General features: G+C 37.2%; 1 protein-coding gene across 2 annotated transcripts; it reads right to left on the bottom strand.

The window, feature by feature from the left end:
• Positions 1-748: 748 nt before the first annotated feature.
• Positions 749-26,203, bottom strand: KIF14 (kinesin family member 14). 2 transcript variants are annotated; one of them, XR_015259139.1, is made up of 30 exons: positions 25,092-26,203; positions 24,453-24,707; positions 23,314-23,401; positions 21,509-21,607; positions 20,400-20,452; positions 20,026-20,056; positions 19,601-19,708; positions 18,363-18,479; positions 17,996-18,114; positions 17,503-17,675; positions 17,218-17,365; positions 17,055-17,118; positions 16,662-16,846; positions 15,893-15,995; positions 15,510-15,670; positions 14,779-14,926; positions 13,906-14,058; positions 13,189-13,315; positions 11,718-11,811; positions 10,924-11,062; positions 8,530-8,630; positions 7,185-7,279; positions 6,241-6,462; positions 5,909-6,093; positions 5,281-5,439; positions 4,617-4,736; positions 4,031-4,105; positions 3,348-3,486; positions 1,463-3,209; positions 749-1,033 (listed from the first exon to the last, which is right to left on the bottom strand). XR_015259139.1 is itself a non-coding variant. In XM_010130202.2 (29 exons), exons 1-29 carry the CDS (start codon positions 26,201-26,203, stop codon positions 2,818-2,820), a joined length of 4,965 nt encoding a protein of 1,654 aa, XP_010128504.2. In that variant the 3' UTR covers positions 749-2,817. The 2 variants fall into 2 exon arrangements, 1 of the variants encoding a protein (XP_010128504.2); XM_010130202.2 differs by having other exon boundaries at positions 749-3,209.
• Between the last annotated feature and the right edge of the window lie 27 nt (positions 26,204-26,230).

Raw genomic sequence — 26,230 nt, 5'->3', positions numbered from 1 at the left:
TGAATGTACGGTGTGAACAGTTATCTGCTGGAAGCAAACATCTTGGTTCCATTAACAGCAGTTAATTAATAAAAGGTGTTTTAATAAATACCAGTTGTGATTCCACTCCCATCTCAATTCCCCCACCAGAAAACTGACACCACCAGTATTTATTTCTGCGCAAGGAATTAACTGTGTGACATACTATACTTAATTGCACTGGTTTGGTGTCTGCTGCAGTTGTGGTTTAGAAGAAGCTCCAAAGGAAGTATCACCACTCTGCCAGAAGCTATCCAGGCTGGGACTTCACAGAAGTAGGTTTTACGAACATCTTACTCTAAAATGTGAATATAATATTAACAGTATGAATAAGAGAGACTGATTAGACATGGCTAGTTAGTGAGGGGGAGGCAAGGGGGAGAAACAACTAAACAAAAAACAACCACCGAGGAGCAGGAAGCTATTGGCAACATTTTCACTCATCCTGCCAAAGCTAAATTTGGTATGGTTAAGGATGCCCACCTGAGACCTCAGGTGAAACTCCATCAGAAACCCAGTTGTTTGCATGGTCTCTTTCTCCTGAGTTTCAGAAAAGCTAAAAATGGAAAGTCAGTTTGAGCTCCAAGTTTGTGAAGAACTTGTCTTTCAGTTTTAGAAAGGGAAAAAAAAAAAAACAAAACAAAAAGACAAAAAACCAAAAGCAAACATGATTAATCATCTGGGCAGGTGAGAGACCAGCAACACACTTGAATAACTTTGCAATAGGAACTTGACATCACACCGTGGCATTTATTGGGAGAAATTGGAAGGGATGGAGTAGTGTGACATTAATGGGTGTAGATGGGTTCATGAGCATTCAGCCTCTAAGTGTGTGCTAAGTGTCTCGCTAGAAGAAAGAAACTTCGGTAAAGAAGTCTTTTTGTTCTGTTTCTGTAAGCTACAGAAAACACTTCTTACTAATATTTCCAATTTTGACACTGCAATAGTTACAGCAAGGAAGAAGTACTCTCCGTGACAAAGGAAGGCCTCAAAAACAACTCTGTACAGAAGAAAACTGACAAGGAATTTACTCTGAAAAGCTGTAAAAATTGGTGATCGGTTACATGATAGAGTTTCACTCTTTACAATGCTCACGCTTAGATACATGATCCAGAAGAAACAGTTATATTTTTAAAACTTTCAGCCAAAAACAAATAATACATTTACAGAAGCAGAAATATAGCAGTTTTCTCTTCACTTTTAAAGCATTAAAATCGGAACAACTGAATATACTGTGTTAACCCTTGCGCAGACTGTAAACACCTTTGCGGTGGGAAAGCGATTAAGCACCATCACACCTCATGTGAGAAGGAAATTATTAGCTGCAGTAAAAACCGTTGGACATTTTTGATGGCAGGGCTGCACTGCAAGACATTTTTTGACAAAGTATTAAGGGATACTAGTCTTAAGAAATATATGCCGGTTACTGGTTCAGCATAATTACCTTTCCCCGTTTCCTCCAAATCGGAAAAGCAGCACCAATTGTAACTATAGTGTGAAAGTTTTCAAAGGAGAAGGATGATTGTCTCTCTTTACTGTAGTCTTCTCACAGAAAACAGTTCTAAGAGCCTGACATGTTCTTAAAGATCTTCCCTTGAGCACCTTGCCTCAAGATGGTAGCTCTGAATATCTGGCTTGGAAGCTGTGATATATAGGAAGAAACTTTGGGGTTAGCTTATGAATTTCTCAGCGCTGTTGTGAGCAAAATGTGCTAGGTTCAGGCCTCCTGGAACCCAGCATTAAAGAACAAAACTTCAAAATTCATTTTCATCCTTGCTGCTGATTATCACCTTCAGCCAGCAGACTAAAGGTAAGAGGGTAAAGGATGACTACAGTAAAAAGCACAAGAAGTAGCTGATTGGGAAAGTTCTCTACAACCTCATGGAATGACTGACATACTATTTCGGAAGAGGTACGCGTCTAATCTGTAGTACTGAGTAGTACTGGAAGTGATTTGAGCAAGGAAAGGATAATTCACTAGCAACACCACTCAACTTGAACTTCCTTCAGATCGAGATGAAGAGCACCATCACTCATACTTTAAGCCCAGATTTTTCAATGGACTACAAAACCGCTAAAAAAGCATTCACCAAATAAGGTTGTCTAGTGCTTTTACCATCTCTCATAGTTCTCCCCTACAGAAATATATACAAAGTTTTTCCTTTATTAAAAAAAAAATGTTGACATTTAAAAAAAAATGAAAGCCATAAATACACATAAATACACTACTAGATCACAATGCAGCAGAGGTGAAGCAACAATGTTAACAAAAAAATTGGTACCGCCACCATCTACCTTTAAGGGCCTAAGATAGGAATGTCATCTGTCTTAACTGTGTGCAAAGTAAACGTACGTTACAAGTGCCCTTCAAAGGAATTTCCTTCCACTCACACAAGAGTCCTAAGTAAAAGGTGTAAGATGAAGAGATGTGAATGTCCTCCCAAGCGTTTCCTGTGTTTCCTAATTATTCCCCAACAGTTTTCAGCTTCTCTGTTCATATTATCTCCAATAGATTTTATTTTTTTTTAACTTACTGCATTAAATTATTTATTATAGGCTTAGGTAAAAAGAAACTTTTATTAAAACAAAAAGGAGTATATTGTAAAGGCTAACAACAGCCCCTTAAGGAATTCCATTTTTTCTTGTGAAATGTAGGGTACTTATCCTCATACAATCATGTCATTTACTTTCATACCACTTACTGATAATATTAGCAATAATTTTTAGCTTTTTGCGATACGTTGGCATTCCCTCCATGTGAAGGGAAAGAGTCTCCCTGAATTTCTTGATGGCAGCATTTTATACCCACTCTATCCTACCAGGCGAAAGCTCTGCAGGAAATGGAGGGGAAGGCTGGAGTTTGTGTGTGTGTTTTGGAATCCCCTTCTGTTTCCAAGCAAGTTCACCTTCACCTGTTTCAGCCTGTGCTCCTGGAGCCTCAGCAGTTTCATTACAAAGAGTCTGAGATTCCGATGGTGGCTGTCCTTCTTGAAGTTCTAAATTCATAACAAGGGAATCCACCAGCGAGTCCAATTCATCCAAGTTCATGAAAGGCACGGGTATTTTCTGGGTAGGGTTGATCGCCGAAGTAGAAGACAAGGCAAATAAACTGAAATAGTTGTTTAAATATCCAGCTATGACACAAATCTTCTCCGCAGAGCTCCTGAGAGGGCTTGTGTTTCTATAGGACCCTATGAAAAACAAAAGCAAGAAGAGTCAAATGCAGCATTTCGCAAAGAGTTACCAAGTAGCCCTCCCTCCCTCTTGCTTTACAGGTCTCCTGTAGTCCACAGGTTGCTGTCAAGACCAGCAATAACCCAGCTAAATACCTTCTAATGTAGAAGAAACTACTTGACAGACTTCAGCTAAGCACTGCTCCAATTCCAAATATTTTGCAGCGATGTTACTGCTTCTCTTTATTTCCTTATATAGAGATTCTTCTTCTGGTAATTGAGATTCTACTTCTCTCTGTATTAATAAAGAGCAATTTAAAAAGAACCAAACATGTGACAGTATATTAGCTGTTAAACATGCCTATTACAGATTCAGCCAGATCCAGAAAAGGTTTGCCTCTTAGAAAATAGATTAAATCATCTATCCTGGCTTTTAATTCCAAATACCAACAACTGTGGCCATAAACTACTGCTGTAGTTATAACACAATTACGCTAGCGTTACTGAACTAGAGGCTTTCAACTTAGAAAACAGAACAGGTGGTTAGGCTGTTCATCATCAGCACAAAAAGAAGGCAGATAAGATACACAGAATATCTTGATACAAAGAGGTACCTCCAGAAATAATTCAAGTAAAATTAAAATCAAGGAGTTTCAAGTGGAAGCGTAGTAGCCAGAAAAGTTAGCGTTCCAATGACAAGCATGCCACCGCGACGGGAAGCGTTATCGTGCAATTGTAAATATACAGGAGGCAGTTCCAATTCCTCCTCTTTGCTAAATGCATCCTTTAAATTTAAACCCCAGGCTCAAAGCACGCATTTTGTTAAACATTTCTCTTACCTTTCTGCAGTAAGAGACGTTATTTTCAAGGAATCTGGCTAATGCCACCACATTATCCTTTATTTGCTTTTGGATCTACAAAGAAACATTTAACGATATTGTACAGCCAGGTGTGTTAATATTTTAGAGGGATAACAATGTACACCTGCATACTAATGTGAAAAAGACTCAAAAACAGAAGTAATGTTTTCTGCAACATAACATGCAATTTCCAAATAAAATGTTAACTGGTAGAAAACATCATTAACTGTATCTGCAAGGTTTTAAATAGCCTCTTGTTAAGAAAGGATCAAATGAGCAAATTTAAGTATTCACTAAAGAAAGGCTGTCTTGTAATTTTTGTATCGCTCTCATGCTAAGTGACGGGTAAGTTTTTTATTGACCACAGTTCTGCAAATTTCTCAACTCTGAAGAAAAAGAGCAACAATAAAAAACACGAGGCAAAAGACAGGATTGCTCAGACACAGGTAAACCATCGCCTTTGGCCTTCCATGCTGTCTGTACAAAACATATTTATCCAGAGGAGAAGTGGCAGAACAAGCCTATACATCCCAACACTGAAAGGAATCACACACGCTCACCTCACCTCATTTTGTGGATGTTGTTTCACAAGTTCTTTCTGCACCACTCTTGCTTTTTCCTGTACGGTATCAATGAGAAACTCCAGCCCTGAGTTGACTCCATCATAAACAGCAAGTACAAGGTCCTTTTAAAATAAAGGTTCAAACGATTAAAGGAATTGATACGGCCTTGAATTAAAACAGATTTTCCGTAGTGGGCTAGGAATGTAGTTTTGTTTTGAGCAGATTGTTCAGTGCTGGTCTATTCAGTCACGTTATTCTTGGGCTCAGCACTTTAACCTCCTCTTCCTAACTTTCCTTAGATTTCTAGAAATTCTGTGTGGTATTTAATGACAGATTACTGAAATAAGTGTTGAATTTCAGTGAAATAGGTAGACTTGTACAATCTCTGTAGAGATACAATTCTAAAGACACAGTATTTCTTTCTCTTTATAGGTGAAAGTTATACAGATTTGAAGTATGGGGATTTTTTTAAGGAAAAAAAAAACATTCAAGGGTATTAACACATATACATTTCCATCACAGAAGTGAAAAATTAGATAAATTCTGAAAATACTTAATTCAGTTGATCAAATTGTTATATCTAACACTTTGCTTCTGAGCACAATTACTGAAAAACAGATGTGATGTCAACATTAAAATTACTATTTCTAATAAACGTTTTTTCACCTGTAGACTAGTTGCAGGAATGTTGTTCTCTTCAGAAAAGGAAATATCAGCTCTTGTGACTACTGCCAAGTGTCCTACGTATTTCAATGTTTGTTTTACTGTTTGGTTTATTTTGCTCCATGCTTCTGTTACCATCGAGGAGATATCTGAAGAACAGCCCTGAGAAATAAAGGCATATCATTCACTGAAGCTAGAAAGCATCCTGGTCAAAGAGCACAGGCTTTCTGTAACCCAAGAGTTTGTAGCACACAATAGCTCGAGGCATTTTCAGCTTTACATCTGCCTACTTCCAATGCCCTATCTACCACAGGTAAAAGCCCACACCTTGCAACCACAGAGACAAATCGTATTGTTATAGTAACACAGTTTAAAAAATAAAAAAATAAAAAAATAAAAATTACTTGTTTTTATGCTACAGCCTTGTAAAGAGTAATATTTACTCTGAACTAGCACATGGAAGCGCCAGTTTAGCCAGCAGAAACACACCCTTTGCTGTCCATCTTCCTTCAGTCTGTCCATTTGTCATTCCATATGTTGGACATTGAGTGTTTTTAACAAGTCTGTAGTAAATATTGCATTAACATGTAGAACTTCTCTATACAGAGATTAATTATTTAATATACTTTACCTGCAATAGCAACTGTAAATAACCTCCCAAGTTCTTTACTTCCTGTTTTATTTCTTCATCAACTTTTATAGATCCAGGGCATTTTTGGACATTGTTAAGCCAGAGCTTGGTTAGAACCACAAGCTGGTCAAAAGCGGAGATCATTCTGATGCTGTAGGACTGAGCTGCATGATCAAGAGAGAAAACTACAAGAGAAAGAGATCTATCAGAAGCTCTCCTTTGCATATCAAAGTAGGAATGTTAATTCTTCTGCTAGGCAAACATATGAACGTTTGTGCGTCTGAAAGACAAGACACTAGTAATGTTTAAACTGATATGAAAATAAGACTTACAGTTTTCTTGACATTCTTCGTCTTGCTGTTCATAGGCTTTTGAAATGGCAGAAACTCCAGAGAAAATTATAAACAAATTAGTCAGGAGGCTATCTGCTATGCTCTTTCCTCCTTCGTGATTCCGTTCCAGTAAATCTAAAGCTGAACTTATAGATTCTTTGCAAATTCCAGGAAGAAATGATTCAGGAAAGCTTGGGCGTACGCTGGACTTGTTCTGTGAACCTGTATGATGTAAAATGAAAACATCTACGCAAGAAACTCTTTGTAATGACTATTTTATATTCCTTCTTCAGCAATCTTCAACTACTCAATATAGCAAGTCAGAAAAAATGTGTATACAATGCTGTACATAGTTTCTAGATTCAGTTAGTATAAAGTCAAATTCCATAGTGAAATTATTTAACATAAATCCATCTTTTTAAACAATTGAACCTACAGAGAGACTCAAAATAACGAAATCCAGCCTATCTAAAATAATTGACTGCATAAAAGTATTTGGAAGACTGAAGCATTTAGTATTCAGGAAAAAAAACAATTTATAAAACCTGACAAAAAGCTTGGGGGAACCTCAGTAGTTTAATGAACAGCAAAAGTCTCCAAATTATTATATCAGGATTCAGCCTCTGGCAGTTTGTCACATTTACTGTCATCTTTTTCCAGTTTACCCAAATAGTTAATGTTTAGGTAAATTTCTTAAATAAGGGTCATAAGTGCTGGTCAGGAAGCTTTTGCCCTGAAGAGGTATAATCAAAAATACAAAAAAATCCCTACTGTTAACAGTTTGACATTATAAGCTTGAAGATATTATAAACAGGCTATTTTTCATTTTGTTTTCCAACCCACACTTTGTTTTTAATGAAAATTAGAAGTGCATATGTTTTATACATGCAGTAGTTTCAGGTTCTCAGTATGAAACGAAAGGTCTTCTGCCATGTAAGAAGTACCTGGCATATAGGAAGTCTGTATATTCTGAATTGGTTCCAATTTTATCTCAGACAAACATCCAGAAATTCTCTTGTTCTTCATGAAACTTCTACTTCTAGGAGAGGATGACAGGGTGAAAACATGAGAAAACTTTAAAAGAACCACATCATCAAGTAGTGCATGGAATTAAATTTCTTTCACCAGTATGTGGCTGCCGTCAGTTAACTACTGCCAATGCAGCATTCTAGCATTATTCTATCAATAAAACAGTATTTAGACTAAAAATAAAGGAACTGTTTATCCACATTGCATTATCTTGAGATAACTTTTGTTTACTTGGAACGGTCAGGAATGCTTTCCAAAATGTACAGTCGGATAAACAGATCTGCTTTACAGCAGAATAACAGCAGTCGTACGGGCTGCCGCCACTAGCAAAGCTGTAATTAAGGGTCTGGTGGCACTTCCATTATAAGCTACAACTTGCAGAAGTTTGCAGTTCAGTAACAGATATTGTTATGAGGCTAAAACTTCACACACAAGGTCTCAGAGCAGCTGCAATTTACTCCTTAAAAACAATGCTTTCGTGTTACAGAAGTGTGAAGAACACATTTTAAACTACATTTCACTCTGCGCTGATGGTATCTAGATACACAGCTTACAAAGCCTTACACGTGTTTTGACAAAATACACTTCTGGGTTTGGAGGAACTTTTGTTCCTATTTCTTGTCATGAGGAAAAGCTAAGAGAAGGAATGGACAGAAGAAAAGAACTCATCAGCTGGCACAGTGTGTGCGGTAAGGAAGGACGAGAGCCGATGTCCAAGTGCCTATGTAAAATCGTTTGTGTTACTAATTAAATACACGGGTATCTATAACCTTAACCTGCGGGTCCTCTGCCGGTTAATTAGAAGTCCTGTGCTAGAGATAAATGGATCAATTTCTGAGATAGCTTTCTGAAATAATTGGAAGCAGCCTTTAATTACCTCCAGCTAGTTGTCAAAACCCTGCTGGCACTGATCAGACAGGCATAGCACACACGCTACGCCTGACCTCAAACACGGCTGTTTCACCTGCCAAACTGCTGCAGTGAATTTCTGTCAGCAACTTGTTGCCTACCAACACACATTTCAGAAGTGAAGCCAATAAAGCACAGTAAGGTAACGTATTTAATTTAAACTTCACCCCTTCTCACAAATGTATACATAACTCTGTGTTTAATTTCTAAGTGTGATATTATAGTAAGGTCAAAGAAGAATGAATAAATGAAAGACTGCGTCAGTGGCACAGAAGCATGTTCAGGTAATTACACAAATTATTTTTTGCTTTGTTTTAAGCATAGATGAAGGAACTACAAATCAGTGCCCACCTTCTTCTGGAAAGGCAGGAAACTGAGGCATCTGAAAGGTCAGGTTCCCACTCGTCAGCAGGGTCGTAAAATACATCAGCAGCTTTATTGCTGTCGTTACTCTGAGAAAATTAAGAAAACACAGGGGAGGAGGAAGGTTAAACAGAAATAGAGTGACAGTAAAGCATACAACAGGAAGACAACATCATGTTTTTTCTTTTCTTAGGAAATGTATAATCTAGAAGACCACCAACTGCCAGTCAACTTGAGGTGTCAGTGTTTGGAAACAAACTAAACGAGCTGAACATTTCCTGAAGACACCTAGCTACCCAGCGTCTGAAATACAGGAACACCAGTACAAAACTTTGTCCCAGCTCTCCCCACATGCCAGATTTATTAAAAATATAAGCATATAATTTACAGGGTTTTTTTTTATTTTTATATCTGGATTGTGTAACAGTTTTAGCAATAGTTTTCTGTAGGAAATAGAATCCAGTCTCTGATACTGACAAGATCCAGACAGTTTTTAGTAAAAACTATGGCAATATTCTTCTGTCACTGGAAATACTTGCATGTTTCGGAGTAATATCATAAGGAGTGTTTCCTCAGGTTTTTATAGCTTTTCTTTGATGGCTTTTCTTTTCCTTTTTGAATAAAATATTTAAAGATTTTTTCTTTCAGTTATATTTTACAATTTTTTACACTGAGGGTTGTAGAACACTGGCCCAGGTTGCCCAGAGAGGCGATGGATGCACCATCCCTGGAAACATTCCCGGCCACGTTGGCCGGGGCCCCTTGCAAGGGAGATGTCCCTGCTCCTTGCGGGGGGGTTGGACTAGATGACCTTTGAAGGTCCCTTCCAACCCTAACCATTCTATGATTCTGTGATTCTATATACTCATATATGAATAAGTTATTCTTTCAAATAAAACGTAATTTTTAATGAGATGCAATTATTTTGTAAGGTAGGAAAAAATAGCACTCTGAAGTATATATATATTTTGACATATATATATATACACACACACATATATAGACATTGGAATAAACAGATTTTATATGGTCAGGAGAATCACAAGTTCAAGCACAGAACAAATTTAGAAAAGCTATTTTCTTAATCTAAAAGCTGGTCTTAAATATATATTTTTCTTCTGTGTATTAACCAAAAAAAAAACCCAAACTAGTACAGCATAAAATACAACGTCATTACAGTTCTCCTGGATTGGTTTGGGTCCCTCCTACATGTTAATCAGCCCTTCCTCATCTCCAAGAACTTTCCTTCCTGTACCCTTCATTATTTCACTGCAGTCTAAACCAACTCTCAATTCATATGGCATAAACCAAAGAAATAAAAGGCAACGGTCAGCCCTGGAAACTGGAAAATCCCAGAATACTCTATCACCACTAAAAAAAGGCCACCAGATCTGACAGAATTTTAAATATATATATATGTTTAAATATATATATATGTTTTTGGTTGGGTTTTTTTTTTTTTTTTTAGTAGCTCTTAGGCCTCTCGAGTCTTCAGCTTTAAAACAGAATAAAACTGCAATAAAGTGCAATAAAAAACACTGGCTGTTCACAGAGTCAATAAAGATAAACTTATTTCTTACTACATTTCTCTCTTTAGGAGATTAAAAAAAAACCAGCACTCCCAGCAAATAAAAGCTGATACTGTAATCTTATCTGGAACCATTGTCTACCTTTATTTAATTACAAAGATTTTAGCTGATAGTTATAGGTTTTGTGGATACAGAATCAATTGTAGGGCACTGTTCCCACCTCTCCCTTTCTTCTATTTTACATCCTCCTCTTCGATACAAAAGACATTATGATGTGCTCCAAAACAAAAGCACTGCACATCTAGAGAGGTGCAGTACAAAAATACCCAGTTTGCCTGATTAAAAGCAATAGAATTAGAAAAAGGGATTTGTGTGCATCTTAATAGTCTGTTTATTAAAAAAAAAAAGATGAAAAATGCCTTTCAAAAACTCCCACTGAAGAACCTAAAGCACATACAGACAAAAGCCACCAGCTGCAAATTAACTGACCAGAATCAAATAAAAATAGATAGAATGTAATAATGAAAATTCAAGCAATACCTTTAAAAAGGTCGAGATTTCCTCTGGAACGGATAAAACAATTTAAAGGCCAGAAGAACCACAAAGAGGTCTTTGTTTTACTGCTTCACACTCTGCACACAAAGTGACCTGAATAAAGTCATCGACCTCTACTGTCCTCCCTCTGTTATGGACAAATGTGTGTACACGTGTTTCATAAAAAATAATCATGTGTCTTGGTGTTTAAGATCACAAACAAAAAAATCCCAACATTTTCCTCCTGTATGATTATAAAAATCTTGTCTTGGACAAAAATATTACTCTTAGTAGTAGTTTTTCTTCAGTTGTTACTGACCTTATGGAGTTCTTTCATTGCTGCTAGCTTGCATTCAAATTTCTCCAGGCTCCAGAAAGTTGCTATTCCCAGTTTGGTGTTACGAACCTGCACCTGAACAGAAGACACTGTTCCTGTTCTATCATCAATTTTTTCGTGCCTATGAATTTGAGACAGTTTAAAAAGAAAAAGAAAGACACAACTCATTATTTATATTTCAAAAATAAACAAGGTCCTTGTAGATAGGATTCTACAGAGAATAAAAATCTGATCACAACCACAGAAATTGCTTGAGACATGTATCTCAAAATACACATTAGTGTAGCCATTAGAATTATCTTTATGCAAAGGAAAAAAGGAATCCTTGCATTCAAAGACAGAAGTAGATACTAGCATACAACTTCCTGGCTCTGAAGAAACTTGCGACCAAATATATGCTGCAGAATTCTACTGGCAGAGTTCTTGTCAAAGGATGTGAAAAGACAACATCTGAAAAACACAGCGATACTTACACCTACTAGAAAGTCCTAGCTTTCCTACATTTACCGTATAATTTTTCTGAAATGCTAGAGTTTCCTCTGCGCTAATGTATCTCAGCTCTCACTAAGAACGCCTGACCAGTACAGAGGTCCACCTCTAGGACACTCTTCATCTACAACTCACAAGTTAGTTTGGAAAAATTATTCATTGTGTTCAATTTAACAAAACCATGAACAGAAAAACAAACAGTGCAATGCATATCCAGGATCCTCCTCCCAATTTATATATATATATTATATGTACCCCCCTTACAATTAACTCGCTCAGATACTCACCTGTGGAAAACGGTGTTTTTCCCTAATTCATTACTGATGGTGTTGGCCTCTTTGATCATCACAGATAGCTTCAGAGAATTCCAGTTAAGTGGAACTAATAAAGAACATAGCACATAATGATTATAAGTGGATCGAACAATGTGATGCAACAATTTCAGGGTTTAAAAAGGAAAAAAAGAAACCCCAACTAAAAAAAAAACCTGAATAGAATTTACCCAACAACATTTTTGTGAATTCCCAATACATTGGGAAAAAATGATCCTCCCAGCCAAGATAATCCTTCACAAAAGCTCAGGTAAAGGGTATTTCAGAAATAGAGGCCTAACACCAGACACTACATAGACTAATTGAGATAGGAAACTAAACAGAAACCATTATCTTACTCCAGTTTTCCCAATGAGTTAACACCTAACCAGTTCAGCCAAACAGGGAAAGAACTTAGAATCATTGAATAGTTTGGGTTGAGGACCTTAAAGATCATCTGTTCCAACATCCCTGCCCTGGGCAAGGACATCTCCAACCAGATCAGGTTGCTCAGAGCCCCGGCCAACCTGGCCTGGAATGTTTCCAGGGATGGGCCATCCATAGCTTCTCTGGGCAACCTGGGCCAGTGCCTCACCACTCTCACAGTGAAGAATTTCTTCCTTATATAAAGTCTAAATCTACCTCCTTCTATTTTAAAACCATGTCCCCTTGTCCTGTCACACCAGGCCCTGCTGAAGAGTCTCTCCCCACCTTTCCTGCAGCCCCCTTTAGGCACTGGGAGGCCGCTCTAAGGTCTCCCTGGAGCCTCCTCTTCTCCAGGCTGAACAGCCCCAGCTCTCTCAGCCTGGCCTCACAGGAGAGGTGCTCCAGCCCTCTCATCATCCTCGTGGCCTCCTCTGGACTCGCTCCAATAAGTCCACGTCCTTCTTGTGCTGGGGGCTCCAGAGCTGAATGCAGTACTCCAGGTGGGGTCCCACCAGAGCAGAACATGAGAGAGGTCCACACCGCTTTGGCTGGATAAATGGCAAATTCCACTCCTTTTAGCATTCTGGATTGGCTAAACAAAGTACCTTTCCCTCCAAACCATTCTTTGGCATCTCCTAAAAACTCACAGCAGTGGGCACCCACAGCTGCCACGTCACAAATCTTCTCGGCTCAGTTTTATGTCTTGTTTGGCATAGAAACGCTCTGTATTAATGAACAGTTGGCATCCTCATGTTCAGAGTGCACGGGGACGCACCAGAGCGCTTAGGCAGTTGGAAACTGTAGTGCTGGCAAGATAATAGCACTTAACGTCAGTAAATACAGACTACATGTATACCCAGCTAACCACCATGAGCATGATTAAACAAGCTCTTCTTGCTCAGGATCATTAGAGAAGTGCTAGAGGAAGAGAAAAAGCTTCTCCATCCACACCCACTAAATCCAAGACCACCGAGCAAAAGAGAAGTCAGCGTTGCCCTTGCAACATCATATATGTACGTACTCATCGTAGTTTTATTCCCACTTCCACGATTCTTCTGAAGCATGTGTATTTCTTCAGCAATCTTCTGCTTCTCAGCCTCCAGAGCTTCAAGTATCTTTGCATGACGAATAGTGTGATCTTCTAGAGCCTGAGGGAAAGAAAAAAAAAAAAACAAACTCAAATGCTCTTTATTTAAGCAAAATTTTTGGTTGCTCTCATTTTATGGACTCTCAGTTGTATTGGGCATCTGTCATATCGATACGAAACCCTTAATCTTCAAAGTCTGACAGTTTTCTGGTTTTGCTTAGATATTGACATGCTAAGGAAAAAAAAATGGAATTAAAAAAAAAAAAAACCAACTTCCAAAAAAATTAAGTCCAATTTCTTGCAGCAGTCAGCTATATACGAGCACCAGCCAAAAACCAGTAATTGCTTACATTAATGCTTGGAGTAATAAATTTTGGCACAGGCAATAGTCACTAAAGTTTGGTACATGAACAAAATAGTCCACATTATATAAGAAATAAAGTCAGCATTAGTTTACCCCCAAATTTAATACCGTATCATATTCAGAGTGCAAACAAAACGTGTTCTTTTCCGTAAGATCATAAAGAAGAAATAAAACTTCAAAAACATTTAACTTACAATGATTTATTTAAAAAAAAAATTTAAAAAGGCAGCAGAAAAACCAAAACCAGCCACAGTTTATCACCTTTTTTTTTTTTTTTTTTAAGTTACCTGCTTGGTAGCTAAGGTCTCCATTTCCAAGCGTTTCTTATTGAAGTGTAGTTCTAGCTCAAGACTTTGCTTTGCCTTCTCTAGCTCCTGTATTTTAGTTGCAGCTTTTTGGTTATTCAGCTCTTGGATTTGGTTCTTACGAGACTCTTCTCTCTAACACAAAAAAGATGAGAGGAGGCATATCACATCTACAGCATTTCTGACCCATCCCTTAGGCAGATATTAAGATCTATTTTCACTTCAATACCTTTAAAACATGCAGCCCCTGTGGGATAATCAGCCCAGTGTCAGCAATGGAAGGTTATATCTCAGTTCACAAACCTTACATTATCCCTTGTATAGCACATTTAAGAAATAAGATACTCCATTATTATTGTTGTTTTGATGTACTATTTTATGTAGTCTTAAATATACTGTAAAAGTATTTAAAAGACTAACAACAAAGCAGCATGTAAGCTTGGAAGAAAAAAAAAGCAGCCATATTAACTAAAATACTGTGCTAATTTAAAAGTCTCACAGAATAAGTCAGATTTTGTGGGGTCTTTTCTTAACGTACAAGTTACAACCTCATCAAATTCACACTGGATTAGCATTTTAGTTCCTGGCTTATTCTGTAAACTAAAATCCGCAGAGTAGTTCTGAAGGAGATACTAACACAAGAAGTTATAAAGTAGGTAAGGCTGATTTTTTTAAAAAAAAAAAGAAGAAAAATGAAGCTTAGTCCTTAAGACACTGTTACAATATAAAAGACAAAATAAACCAAAACCAAACCACTGAAAACCAAAACAACAAACAAACAAATAGAAAACCCATACTACAGCTTCCACTTTATTTTATTGGTATGTTTTATGTAATGATGCAATAGCAACTTACCACCTCTGCTTCCAGTGATTTTATTTTGCTTTCATAAGCTTCTTTTTGTGAGGTCAGTTCTTGCTGAACCATCTCTTTCGCAATTTGGACACTCTGCATCATTTCTTCCTTCGCTTTGAGTCGCGCCTCTTCAATTTCCGATTCAAGCCTGCAAGTGGAAGTATTTTATTAAGCACCTTTCCCAAAATTAAGAACTGTAATAGAAACTCACTAAATCACATTAAGATGCAGAAAAGTAAAATTTAAGTCAATGAGTCTTGCGGTTTAATAACTCCCAGCAGCAAAGCAAGTACAAATAACACTTTACTGTCTCTCAAATTCTTTAGCATCACAGAAGACCAAGGGTTGACCAACTTTGGGTTCTTCTCATTTTACTACGGCATTTGCGTTTCAGGCTTTAAATCTCTCCAACACATAAAAAAAAAAAAAAATCAATTTCAGACTCATTATGTGCTTGGAGAGAAATGTAGTGGATGAGATACACTAACTTCGAGACCTCTGGAGCTCAGGGTTTCTTTACTAGTGGGCTACATTCTTGACAACTGGACTAGATTGTGGTGATCACCTCTTACAGGTATACACTCATTTCAGCTAAGTCTGGGACTTCCATTTCCATACCTTCTCGTACCGTGAAACAATTAATAATTTTAAGTTTCTTATTTCTTAAACTCATTGCATGGTTGCATTACCAGCTGAATTTATTTTTAGAACAAGAAGATAACAATACTTACTGTGTTCTCTGTGCAATAAGCAGCTCATTCTTTGCAAACTCAAAATCTTTTGGACCATCATGCAAAAACGTAGTCCCACAAGATGGCCTTTTAACTTTCTGAACTTCTACCGGATGATTAAATCTGAAATAATGGTCTCCCCCAAGGATCACTCGATCACCCTATTGGGAAAGGGGGGGGGAAGTTTGTTCTTTAACTTTTAGATTTATAAGCAAATTTACAGTGCTTAAAACATAACAGATGGGGCTAGAAATCAAAGAGGAAGAGACAAATATTTATGGTTTCAGAGGCTTCTAAGAAAACCTGTAGTCTGAAGCTGTAATATTAACAAAGCTAAGAAATCCACACATGCACATACTACTCTTACCAAATCATTTACTTACATGATGCAGAACTGTTGGGTCTAAAATGCATTTCCCATTTACATATGTCTTTGCTTCTCTCAGTGGAATAATACTCACTTTGCCAACAGAATTTTTTATAATACTGAAAAAAAGAAACATTTGCGATATCAGGAGCTCATGTTAATTGCAAATGAGGTTTCCTTATAGACTAAAATTCATGCTTTAGATAGTTATTGTTTTTCCAGATGTGGATTAATAATTAATAATAATTAATGAGTGACAACCTATATTTTGGAAGAGAATTGATATTTAAATCTAAGAAGAATCCACTGCCAAAAAAATTACTACGATCGTCTGAGCATTTCTTTGATAACGCTTAATTTCCCAACATACCCACATCTTTCACGTTTGTAGTAATTGATTAGTTAAAGTTTCTTCCAGCATTTTGTCTAGGATCAATTGCATGGAATGTACTTTAAACAGTATTTCTGCAATATGCTCAAGTTGCTCTCTATTTTTAGTTTTAAGAACTTTCACCTTTCCATTGAACTTAATTATCACACACAATTTTGCTACATGAATGAAATAAACCACGAAATTACACTACCTTTGTTAACAGATTTCTAGAGGGAACAGAAGGAAGTTACCTTAGCCATTGAACAGTACAAAAGTTACCCCTAAATACTATTTTCCTGGTTAGAAAACCATATTTTGTCACCGCCGGAAGGAAGAGTGACTCCTAAAGAAAAGGAAGGGTGAAAAGAAGGATTTCCTGCTCTCACTTGAGGTGTAAAAGAACACTACTTACCAATGGTCATCAGCGATCAGCACTCCGGAAAGCTGGATATCATGTTTCGAATTTAGTGTATACCTTCCAACCGTCGTTTCTCCTTCTTTGATCATATACAGCAGCACCTCAGAAAGCTGAGGGTCTTCATTGAGATTGACAAGGTTTGGTAAATTATTGTCCATTTTGAATGCAATTCCTGCTTTCTAGATAAAGGAGAGCTCTGCATAAAAACCAATTTACTTCGTGCATTCAAATAGCTGTATTTTTTTTTTTTTTTTTAAGAAGTCACAGTATTCTGTTAAAAGATTAGCATTTAGGAAACCAAATCTTACAACTACTCTAATTCTTCTGCAAGGCTTGCTAATGTTATATTTTCTGTACTATCTCCCATAGAAAGTGAAGAAAATTTACCTGCAATTCTTTTATATCTTCTAATTTCCTTTTTTCTGCTTGTTCCAATTTTTCTTTCCAGGCCCTTAATACATTAAGGGGAAAACAACATATTAGGAGAAAAATTACAGCACATAAGTTTTACCATTTCTGTTTTAAAGAAAGACATTAACAACCGCCTGACCTTTGCATTTCTGCCATGTCCCTCTCCTGTTGGTGCAATTTTACCCTCAGAGATGTTATTTCCTGCAAATAACGTCTGTATTTTTCAGGATCAGTGTTCAGAGCGCTTTTCTGAGCTGCCTTCAGTTTTTCAATTTCAGCTTTCAATTCTGCATTAGACAAACCAGACACACGGTACACATAAAAATTAAATTAAGACAAAATAAGGTGTAGAGAGTGGAGTTATTTAAAAATGAAACACATATGAAAATGAAAAACCGTCAAAGACTGCAGATGTCGACCTCACCTCTGATGAGCTTGGCATTCACATCTTCGTTTACTTTAGCAATGTTGATAATTGAACAAGCTTGTTTTGCATAGCGGAGAGTGCTGAGGGTTTCTTCTGTGCTGCTGGCAGCTGGGCTCACTGTGGCAATCATAGCCGTTTGTGAATTTCCACCAAGACTTTCCTTTAACAACCTTCATTCGACAGGAGAGTAGAAATCAATCCCTGGCCCCCACATTGAAAGAAAAATTAAACTTCTCCATCTGAACATATTAAATACAAAATACCTAGGGTCTTGTTCCTTATTTGAGACTGATTGTTAGCTACTTAAAGTACAAACCAAGGTTTGTCCTGTCTGTTCTTTACGTGGTGCAACAGGCTTATTTCTTCCCTCCATCGGTCATTTGAGAGAGAGGGAGGGAAGGAGGGGAAATGATGCCTCCTGAATAGAAGAGGAATCCACAATCTGATAAAGTCTTTACTTCTATATAAAAAAATTCTGAAGCGTACGTACCAAGTAAGGACAGATTCCCGGTAAGGAATGAAAGTTTTCTTTCCATTTCGAGATTGTTTAGAGAGTGCAGAAATAACCTTTCCAAGGGTTAACAGTGATTTATTGATACTCACACCCTCCTACACAAAGCAAAAATAAAAATAATTATAATACAGTTGTATTTTCTTATGTGATGTTATTGATTGTACTGTTGATTTAATTGTCCTTATTCAACGCGTGGTACAGCTGTACCATATTAAACATCACCACCGATTAAAAACCAACAATAAGATGCAAGAGTATCCTAGAAGATAGGTGAGGATGCTCTGGAGTTTAGGGATACTCTTTGGAGTCAATCCTTTTCCACAGATTTCCAGTCTTGGTTTACCTTCAGCCTTTCCCCAGTGGTCTGAGCGGTTGAGCAGCATTCACTACCAGCTAGATCAATTAGATTTATGTAACTGGTAAGCCTGCGATCACATTGCTCTTCATCCACAAATTCTACCTGGAAAAGAGGGAGATGTTTGCATTTGAACCAAAACAAAAAGCCTGAGGACAAAGAGAAATCTAACTAGCTGTTCACTTGAAATACATAAAAAATTGACACTTCCATTTACTTTTTTGATGAGGTACCTTCATGTACATCCCTTGAAGGAGTCTAAGTTCAGACTTTTAACCATAGTATCAATTTTTTGCGATTCAATAACTGCATAAGCATAAACTGCAAACCCATCAGATTAGGAAACTGTGGGTTTGGGTCTGAAGTGTGACTATTGCAGCTATCCAATAACCACGGAAATCAGTAAGCTGTTACTGACTTAGACCCGTGAAGATCTGCTAAGTAGTCAGTGGAAAACTCTCAGGACTAGTTCCAATAGAGAAAATAAATGGTGAGAATGGTGAGGGGAAGAAGGAAGACGACGATTAGGAAATCGGGTCAAAAAATTAAACCAATCAAGAAAACAAAAAGAATCAAACCAAGAGGTTATTTGTGAATGGAGAAAATTAACAGTCTATAGACCTCTGAGGAGCTCTACCTATTTCACTTCTGTTTTCAGGCTCATCTCACTAAGCCAGCTTTTGTCTCTTACACATCTGTAACTCAGATGAGGAGTTTTTGTCCTTACAGCCTGGAGATGCACGAGTGAGAGGCATCCTGAAGCAAGGAGACATTTACACAGTGAACTGTGTTGAAACTGAGCAGAAACTGCATCTGCTACCATTATCCCAGCTCATCACCTGCAAGAAGTCAGCACAGCTATCCACCTTGCATAGTCTAACCTTCTTCAAAGCCAAGATGTGTCGGCAGCAGTCTGAAATTGAGTCTGGCCTCAAGTTTCAATTCTAGTTACATCTCAAAAAACTCACACTCAAAAGCTTGGAACTACTCCTAGATCTGCTGGTCTAGACATATTTATATTGCTGCTATAAATACATGTAGCACAAAGACAGAAGAATCTACTCAAAGCATGTAAAATAAAACAAGTTTTGCTGTTTAGAAATCCATGTTAAAACGCCCAGTGCTTTGCACGCTCTTCAAGGGTATTCTCACAACAATTTTCTAGGCAGCACACAAGCCAACTTTTCACTACCTGATTTGAACTGACATAAACCACCCAGCAATACCTCAGTTTGCATCATGACGAGGGTGACGACAGAATGAGATCTAGAGCTCTTGTCATTCATTACTGTGGCAGCTGTTGCTCTCTGCTTATTTCCTAGTTCAAGCCAGCTCTGTAAGAGATAAAAGTCCAGATGTGAAACCAAAACCTACTTTAGGTAGTTAACTGAAGATTAAAATGTTTGCAAATAAAGTTATTAACACATATATAACCACGTGAAAAGAGTGATGCTTGCCTGTATGCATCTACTCAGCTCCACTACATAGGACTAGTCTTCATTTTCCTCTTACAAAATCAGCTGAGGTATCACAGACTGCTGGGCAGTCTGTACGGCATTTTCTTCCCACCCACGGAATTTAGTTTTCAGCAGTGACAGACGGAGCAAGTAGAAATATTTGTATTCCCTTTTAGTAACCAAATAACTCTTACCTGGATATCAGAGTAAGAACTGACAACATTCCTAAGGTGGAAGAAAAAGAAAAGTTTGCGTTCAGACTGTTTTCTTGTTAAAGTTTTCCCTGCTGCCTGCATTCTAAATCATTTCGCCAGCTACAAAATACAAATATTGCATGAAAGCTCCAGTTGTCTGGAGACACACTTATTTCACTAGAGCAACACACTAAAGGAAATACATCAAGGCGAGCTAGACACGGGTACGCATTTTTTTTAAAGTATGAGATACTAAGGTCTTGCTTAATTTAATGGTGAGTACACAAGCTTGCACAGAGCCTCAAGATAATAATTAGCACACTCTTCCGGGATTATGCCACACACCTATTGAAATGAGAACAGTTGAGACTTACACTGTCAGGCCTTCCACATATGGTCCCAGCACTGGATGTTCTCTTACACGAAGCTAGTGAGAATAATTTTGAAAGAAAAATTATTAGGACTGCATTATTTAGACCTAGCACTCAGGAATATCTTAAAATTAACAGTAAGTCTATCTACATCCCTAGTATGACATTTATCACCAACAAAACCTAGCATGATTTGTCTAAAACAATATTTTCAGGAAAATATCTACAACTGAATTTTTCCAGCTGCCCAAGAAATCACAACAGACTGCATCATGGCATTGCTCACAGAGCTAAATGCAAGAATAAGTATCTTATATAAGAACATATGTACATTAAAAAAAAAAAAAAAAAAAATCTTTTCTCCAACATAAATCTATTATGTTTCCAAAGTAAATAGCTTAGCTTAAAATCACTGACAAAACTCAGATGAAAGCGCTCCTAATATAAACAAGTCAGTAGAGTCTTTATTTGGCTAACTAGTCCAGATAAGTCCCAAGTTTAGGATAAAGGACTTATACTACATTCAGCTGCTGTTGGAATATCTTCTTTATCATAAATTAATACTCATAGTTCACACACAAGTGGCCAGCGTAGCGTTCAATACGTCAAAGTATAGAAAGCATTTTTTTAAATAAATCAAACAGGATAAATTCCTTCCCTACATCCTCTACTTAACACATATGTTTGTAATTTATGGTTTTACGTGTTCTGACACACAAGCATTAAAAACAAGCTAAACTAGTTTAACTACTGATTCTTAACCAGTTAATCAGATCATAGGGTTTTTTTTTCCCCTCCCTCTTCCAACTTCTTGGGAAACAACTAAATAAAAACAAAACAAAACAAAACAAAAATCAAAAAAGGAGAGATTCTACCAAATCGTTTTGTTTCTATTTCAGCAAGATTTTTTTTTTGCTTAGCATTTCTGAAGTGCCAAGCATTTTGCTTGAAGTCATACAGTGAGGTTTTTTAACTCGAATCTCATTATTCACAACAATCTAAGGTACTTGTAAAACAAAACAATGATCACTTGTCATTTCTGCATTTTTGTTTACAGGATAGATGCCACTACTTTGAGATAATGCATATATTTGTTTCTGTGAACAACTTACTGGTTGTTTCTTCTGTCCGCTTTCAGCTTTAAAGACAAGCAAATCATGAATTTTCTCATTGTATACTTCAAAAAAGCTCATTTCAAGATGATACAAAACCTAATAAAATTAATAATAACAGAGTTATTAATATAGTCCACAAAACATTTTCATCAACTTTTGTTTCAAAAATGAACCTAGATTACCAGATCCTGCTACTCAATGTTAGAAGCACTTGTATTGAAGGGACTTTATAAGACAAATGTTCCTAAACTAGGGATCTGCTACTGCTAAGAATCCAATTTATTGGAATTCCATCCACAGCCATTCCTAGCTGATTGCTATGAAGCTTATAAATAAATAAATAAATAAATAAATGAATATAAAAAAGAAGTAGTCTATACATCTGTCTCAGAAGTTTCAGTTTTGGGTTTTCAGTGCTGAAAGCAGTTTTGTTTGCACCTGCAGTAGTCTCATTCCTTAGGTTAGGAACTGGGCTTCTACAGCAGAACACATACAGCAGAGAAGGAATAACAAACATATCTAGCAGCTCTGCATTTTTTAGAAGTTATGCTCTCTGTCCAAACTCAGTAATAAATGACCTTCTTAGATTTCTCAGTGTGTATCAAATCTACCGTAGGAACAGAATATTATGTGTTCGCTGGTATCAGGATTCAAAGTCAAGAATTCAAGTATAAAGCAACATAGAAATTTGGAATAGTTAAAAATAGAAAAGTTTGCCTGCATAAGCTTAACAGAATGTTAAGGTCTACTGACCTGCGAGTCAGTCCTTACAGATACGGACAAACACAGAGAGAAAAAGAACAGATAGAACAGCCTTTGTCACCAGCATGCTTTGCATCAGATAGCCCTTCTCCAAGAAAGAGTGCAAATATACATTTCTAATCCTTTTCACAATTTTAAGAGACATTCAGCGTTTCTAACCACAATAATCACAAATTATGATTTGTTATTACTCTTTTTTAAAAAAAATGTTATTGTGTCTCCAGTTATGATTCTCTAAATTTATCATTACTACACCAACTAATTGTGGCAGAAACAGAATGTAAGCCTGCATTAAAACACTCTGAAAAGGATTACTGCTTTGTTGTTTTTAAATCCACATACCATAGGTGTAGGACAGGAATTCAAACCAAAATTCAGATCAGATGTGATCAGATGAAACACTGCCACTCCTTCTCAGAAGAGCCATCCCCCCCTTTCATATAGAGTAATGTATGAATAAAGATTCTCAAAACAGAGAATAATGCAAACCATTATTTACAATTAAAAGTTTGAAGTTTTAAAAAAAAAAAAAAAATCCAGGTGGGGGCAGTTGATTTTTTTTTTTTTAATTTCAGCAAAAATACTGAGCTAGAATACTAGAAGTACAGCACTACTAAAGTGTATTTTGCTTTTGTATTTTAAAGATAATTTTTCTTTTTTTAGTTCTATTTTATATGCCTCTACTGGAAGTATGGAACTCACCCGGATTTCTTTTTAGCTTTCCTTACATAAATGTGGTCTTGTCAGACATGCTATATAGAGGAAAGAATCCTAGTCTATTAACATATCAAAAATATCATATCCGTACTTCTTTTTTTGCTTTATTCAGGAAGCAAAACAATGCTTATTTTTACTATTTAGGGAATCCTGTTAATCAGAGCTACTAGCAGAAATAAGATTTGAATCAGCAAAAGAATACAGACATTAATAAACGGATCAGCACCAAGGCATATAATGAAAGAAGTGAACAGGTATCAAAATATGGAAATGCTTCAGTTTCCTGGTAATTCAGTGTAAAGTCAATAGCATAAGCATACTACCTGTTGCTTGTCCGTTTGTGCTATTCGGCTGAAAAGATCTTCACAAAGTCTTGGAATGATTCCTCGGTCTTCGTCAAATCCCATCATTCTGTAGTTACAAAAAAAAAGGCTAGTTCAGTTTTGTGGCTCAGTAGCTAATTTTGATATTATTTGTATAGCCCTAAAGTTGAAATGCCAACTGCTTCTACGTTACAGAAGTACTAAGCGACAGAAATAAACCTGATCTAATTCGGTGCTTGTTTGAGCAGGGAGTTGGACAGGATGATGTCCAGAGGTCTTTTCCAATTCATCCATCGAGAAATTGGTTGAAAACTTAAGTCAAAAGAAAACCCTACAGCAACTGAAGAGTAAGTTGTACTACAAACAGTGAACCTATAGAAGTTTGGTATAAGCTCCTCTCCACTTCTTGCACAGTTTTTCTCATGTCGTTCTGCCACGACACCAGCACACTGGGCTAATTCACCTACAGTCTGGAGCACAACACAGCTGCCAGAAGTTTGTGGTGTAGATTTGACCTGAGACAACAGTTATTACTGATATTAATTTCAGCCTTGCTGAAAATAAAAAGGGGTGAAGGTAAGCAATTGTTTACCTGAAGGTGGAGGAAAAGAAGAAAAATTACAACAAACCTACAAATAGGATAACAATTACAATATGGACAAACATATTGTAATATGTGCCACCAACATCTGGATTTATTTGTGTATTTATTTTAAGTTCTGACACAGTCAGGACCATAGTTAGAAAGGTCTCTTAAAGGTCTTGTCTGAAAAACATAATATACTTTAGAACATGTCACTTCACACAGTAATAGTAGTGAACAACAGCAGTGGGAGTCTGAGAAGCTCCCAGAACTAATAAAGATTTTTCTTAACCAAAATCTCTGGAAAGAGCTGTTATATTCTTCACAAGATGTAGAAAGAGGTCAGTGTCAGATACATAAAAATGTTCTACAGCTAACTTAGTCTCAATTATTATAAATATTGGGTTTTTTTTTTAATTTTCTTTTAAAATATGCAAACATATTTTAACACAAATCAGTAACTATGACATCTATTTCATATAATTTCTTTTTGGGACTTTACATTGCAAAACAATTGGCTCCTACAGAATTGGAACAGTTATTGTTAAGAACTTACGTGTATGATTTTCCAGAACCGGTCTGCCCATAAGCAAAAAGACAAGTGTTATATCCCTCAAAAGCTCTGTCCAGGAGCGGCACTGCCAAAGTTTTATAAATCATTGCTTGGCTTGCAAAATTAGGATGCTGCTTGTCAAAAGACCAGAAAGAGAAGTCGTAACTGAAGCTGTAAACTTGGTTTGTGGCTGGATTTCGTACAGCTGTCTCTGAACCACTCATGGAGATTACAGGGACTGAGTTTTCATTTTTCTCTCTGAATGGAAGAGGGGGAAAAAAAAATTAAAAAAGCATAGGCTGCATGCTTTAAGTTAGTCATTTCAATCAACTGCCTTATGGAAAACAAACAGTTCAGCAATCATTGTTAAAAAAAAAACATTTGATGAAGACACAAAGTATTCAAGCTCAAAATACTTAAGCTAAAAAGTATGTAAGAAATAGCCCCAAATGCCTATAAAGTGAATTCAACCTTGTAATAAAATCTTCATCTTGATGTTGCATGAAATATCAGCTAATTTCAAAGCATGTATTATATCCTTACTGGGTCAAGGATTAAACAATTAAAAAAAAATACAAAGCAGGAATCAACATAGGCTATCAAAGCTACTCTTAGCATCAGAAATCAGTCTGGGGTACAAACCTGTTACTGAAAGGCCGGACACGCACAGCTACAATCACTTTGCTGTTTTCCACTTCAAAAACCTCTTTCTCAGCGCCATCGCTCTCATCTCGCATTTCTGTGTTCTCTCTGGGTTTTGAGCTTCTCCTCACAGACGGAGAGCTGGAGACGCTGCTTTTCTTCTTGGCTAGAATCTGGAGGCGAGGTGTGCGTTTATTTGAAGTGGACAGAGGTGGCTGATGCTGAGAAGCGCTGCTCTTTGGTGTAAGCTTAAACCCTTCTGTTGAACCTTTTGTTGGTGTCCTTTGTCTTTCCAAACAGTTATGTTTTATAATCAAATGTTGCAACCCTTGCTTTCCAGCTGGCTTGCTCATATCGCCTTTTTCGTTCAGCTGTTCTCCTGATATCCTGCTAATACATTTTGAGGTAACTAACTGTTCTGATTTAGGAACGTCATTTTGAAATTTTGTGTCAGCAGCGCTTGTCCCATATTTTAAACGCGCACAGCTATCATTTTCACACAGACCATCAACAAAGCCAAAGGAATCCTTGCTGTTCAGGTTGCACTGCCACTTCGTACTTGACTGGCCCCCAGCTAACTTTAAGCTTGGTTTGACATCATTGGTATCGTTATTATCAATATTTGGTGGAAGTAAAATCTTGTCACCCTGTGCAGCAGGGTCATTATTTTTTATTCCAGGCACAGTATTCTGATTAATTTTACTCTTCTCTATGGACCCAGTCCTCAGACGCCTCTGCAGAGCAAGTTTTTTCTCCATTTGCGCGTTTTCTGTACCCAGCGTTGTGTTTGTGCGCAACTGCTCACTACTGGACACTGATATTTTGCTCGCTGCAGTTCTCCTCTGAAGCGTTAATCTGCCTTCAGGTTTAAATGCAGTTGCTGTGTCACTCACTTTTTTACAGGCTGAAATCACGTAGGTCCTATTTACTTCCTCAGTCGTACTCTGAGGACATGGAAGTAGACTATCCTTCTCTTCTCCTGACACCTGCGATGCCAGTTGCTGCCCAGACGCTTTGCTGCTGGGGAAGGTTTTCTGTGAAGAAGCCTTCTGCAACGTGGTAGGGCACTGTGCCTCAGAGGGACCTCTCGCAGGGACTCTGTAAATAGGCATTTTGTCCTCCAGCAAGTTAACATTAGG

Source organism: Chlamydotis macqueenii, chromosome 8, assembly GCF_036417535.1.
Source record: "Chlamydotis macqueenii isolate bChlMac1 chromosome 8, bChlMac1.mat, whole genome shotgun sequence".
NCBI lineage: Eukaryota > Metazoa > Chordata > Aves > Otidiformes > Otididae > Chlamydotis > Chlamydotis macqueenii.
Note: the sequence above shows the minus strand (reverse complement) of the source record. Positions and strands in the feature narration are given on the sequence as shown.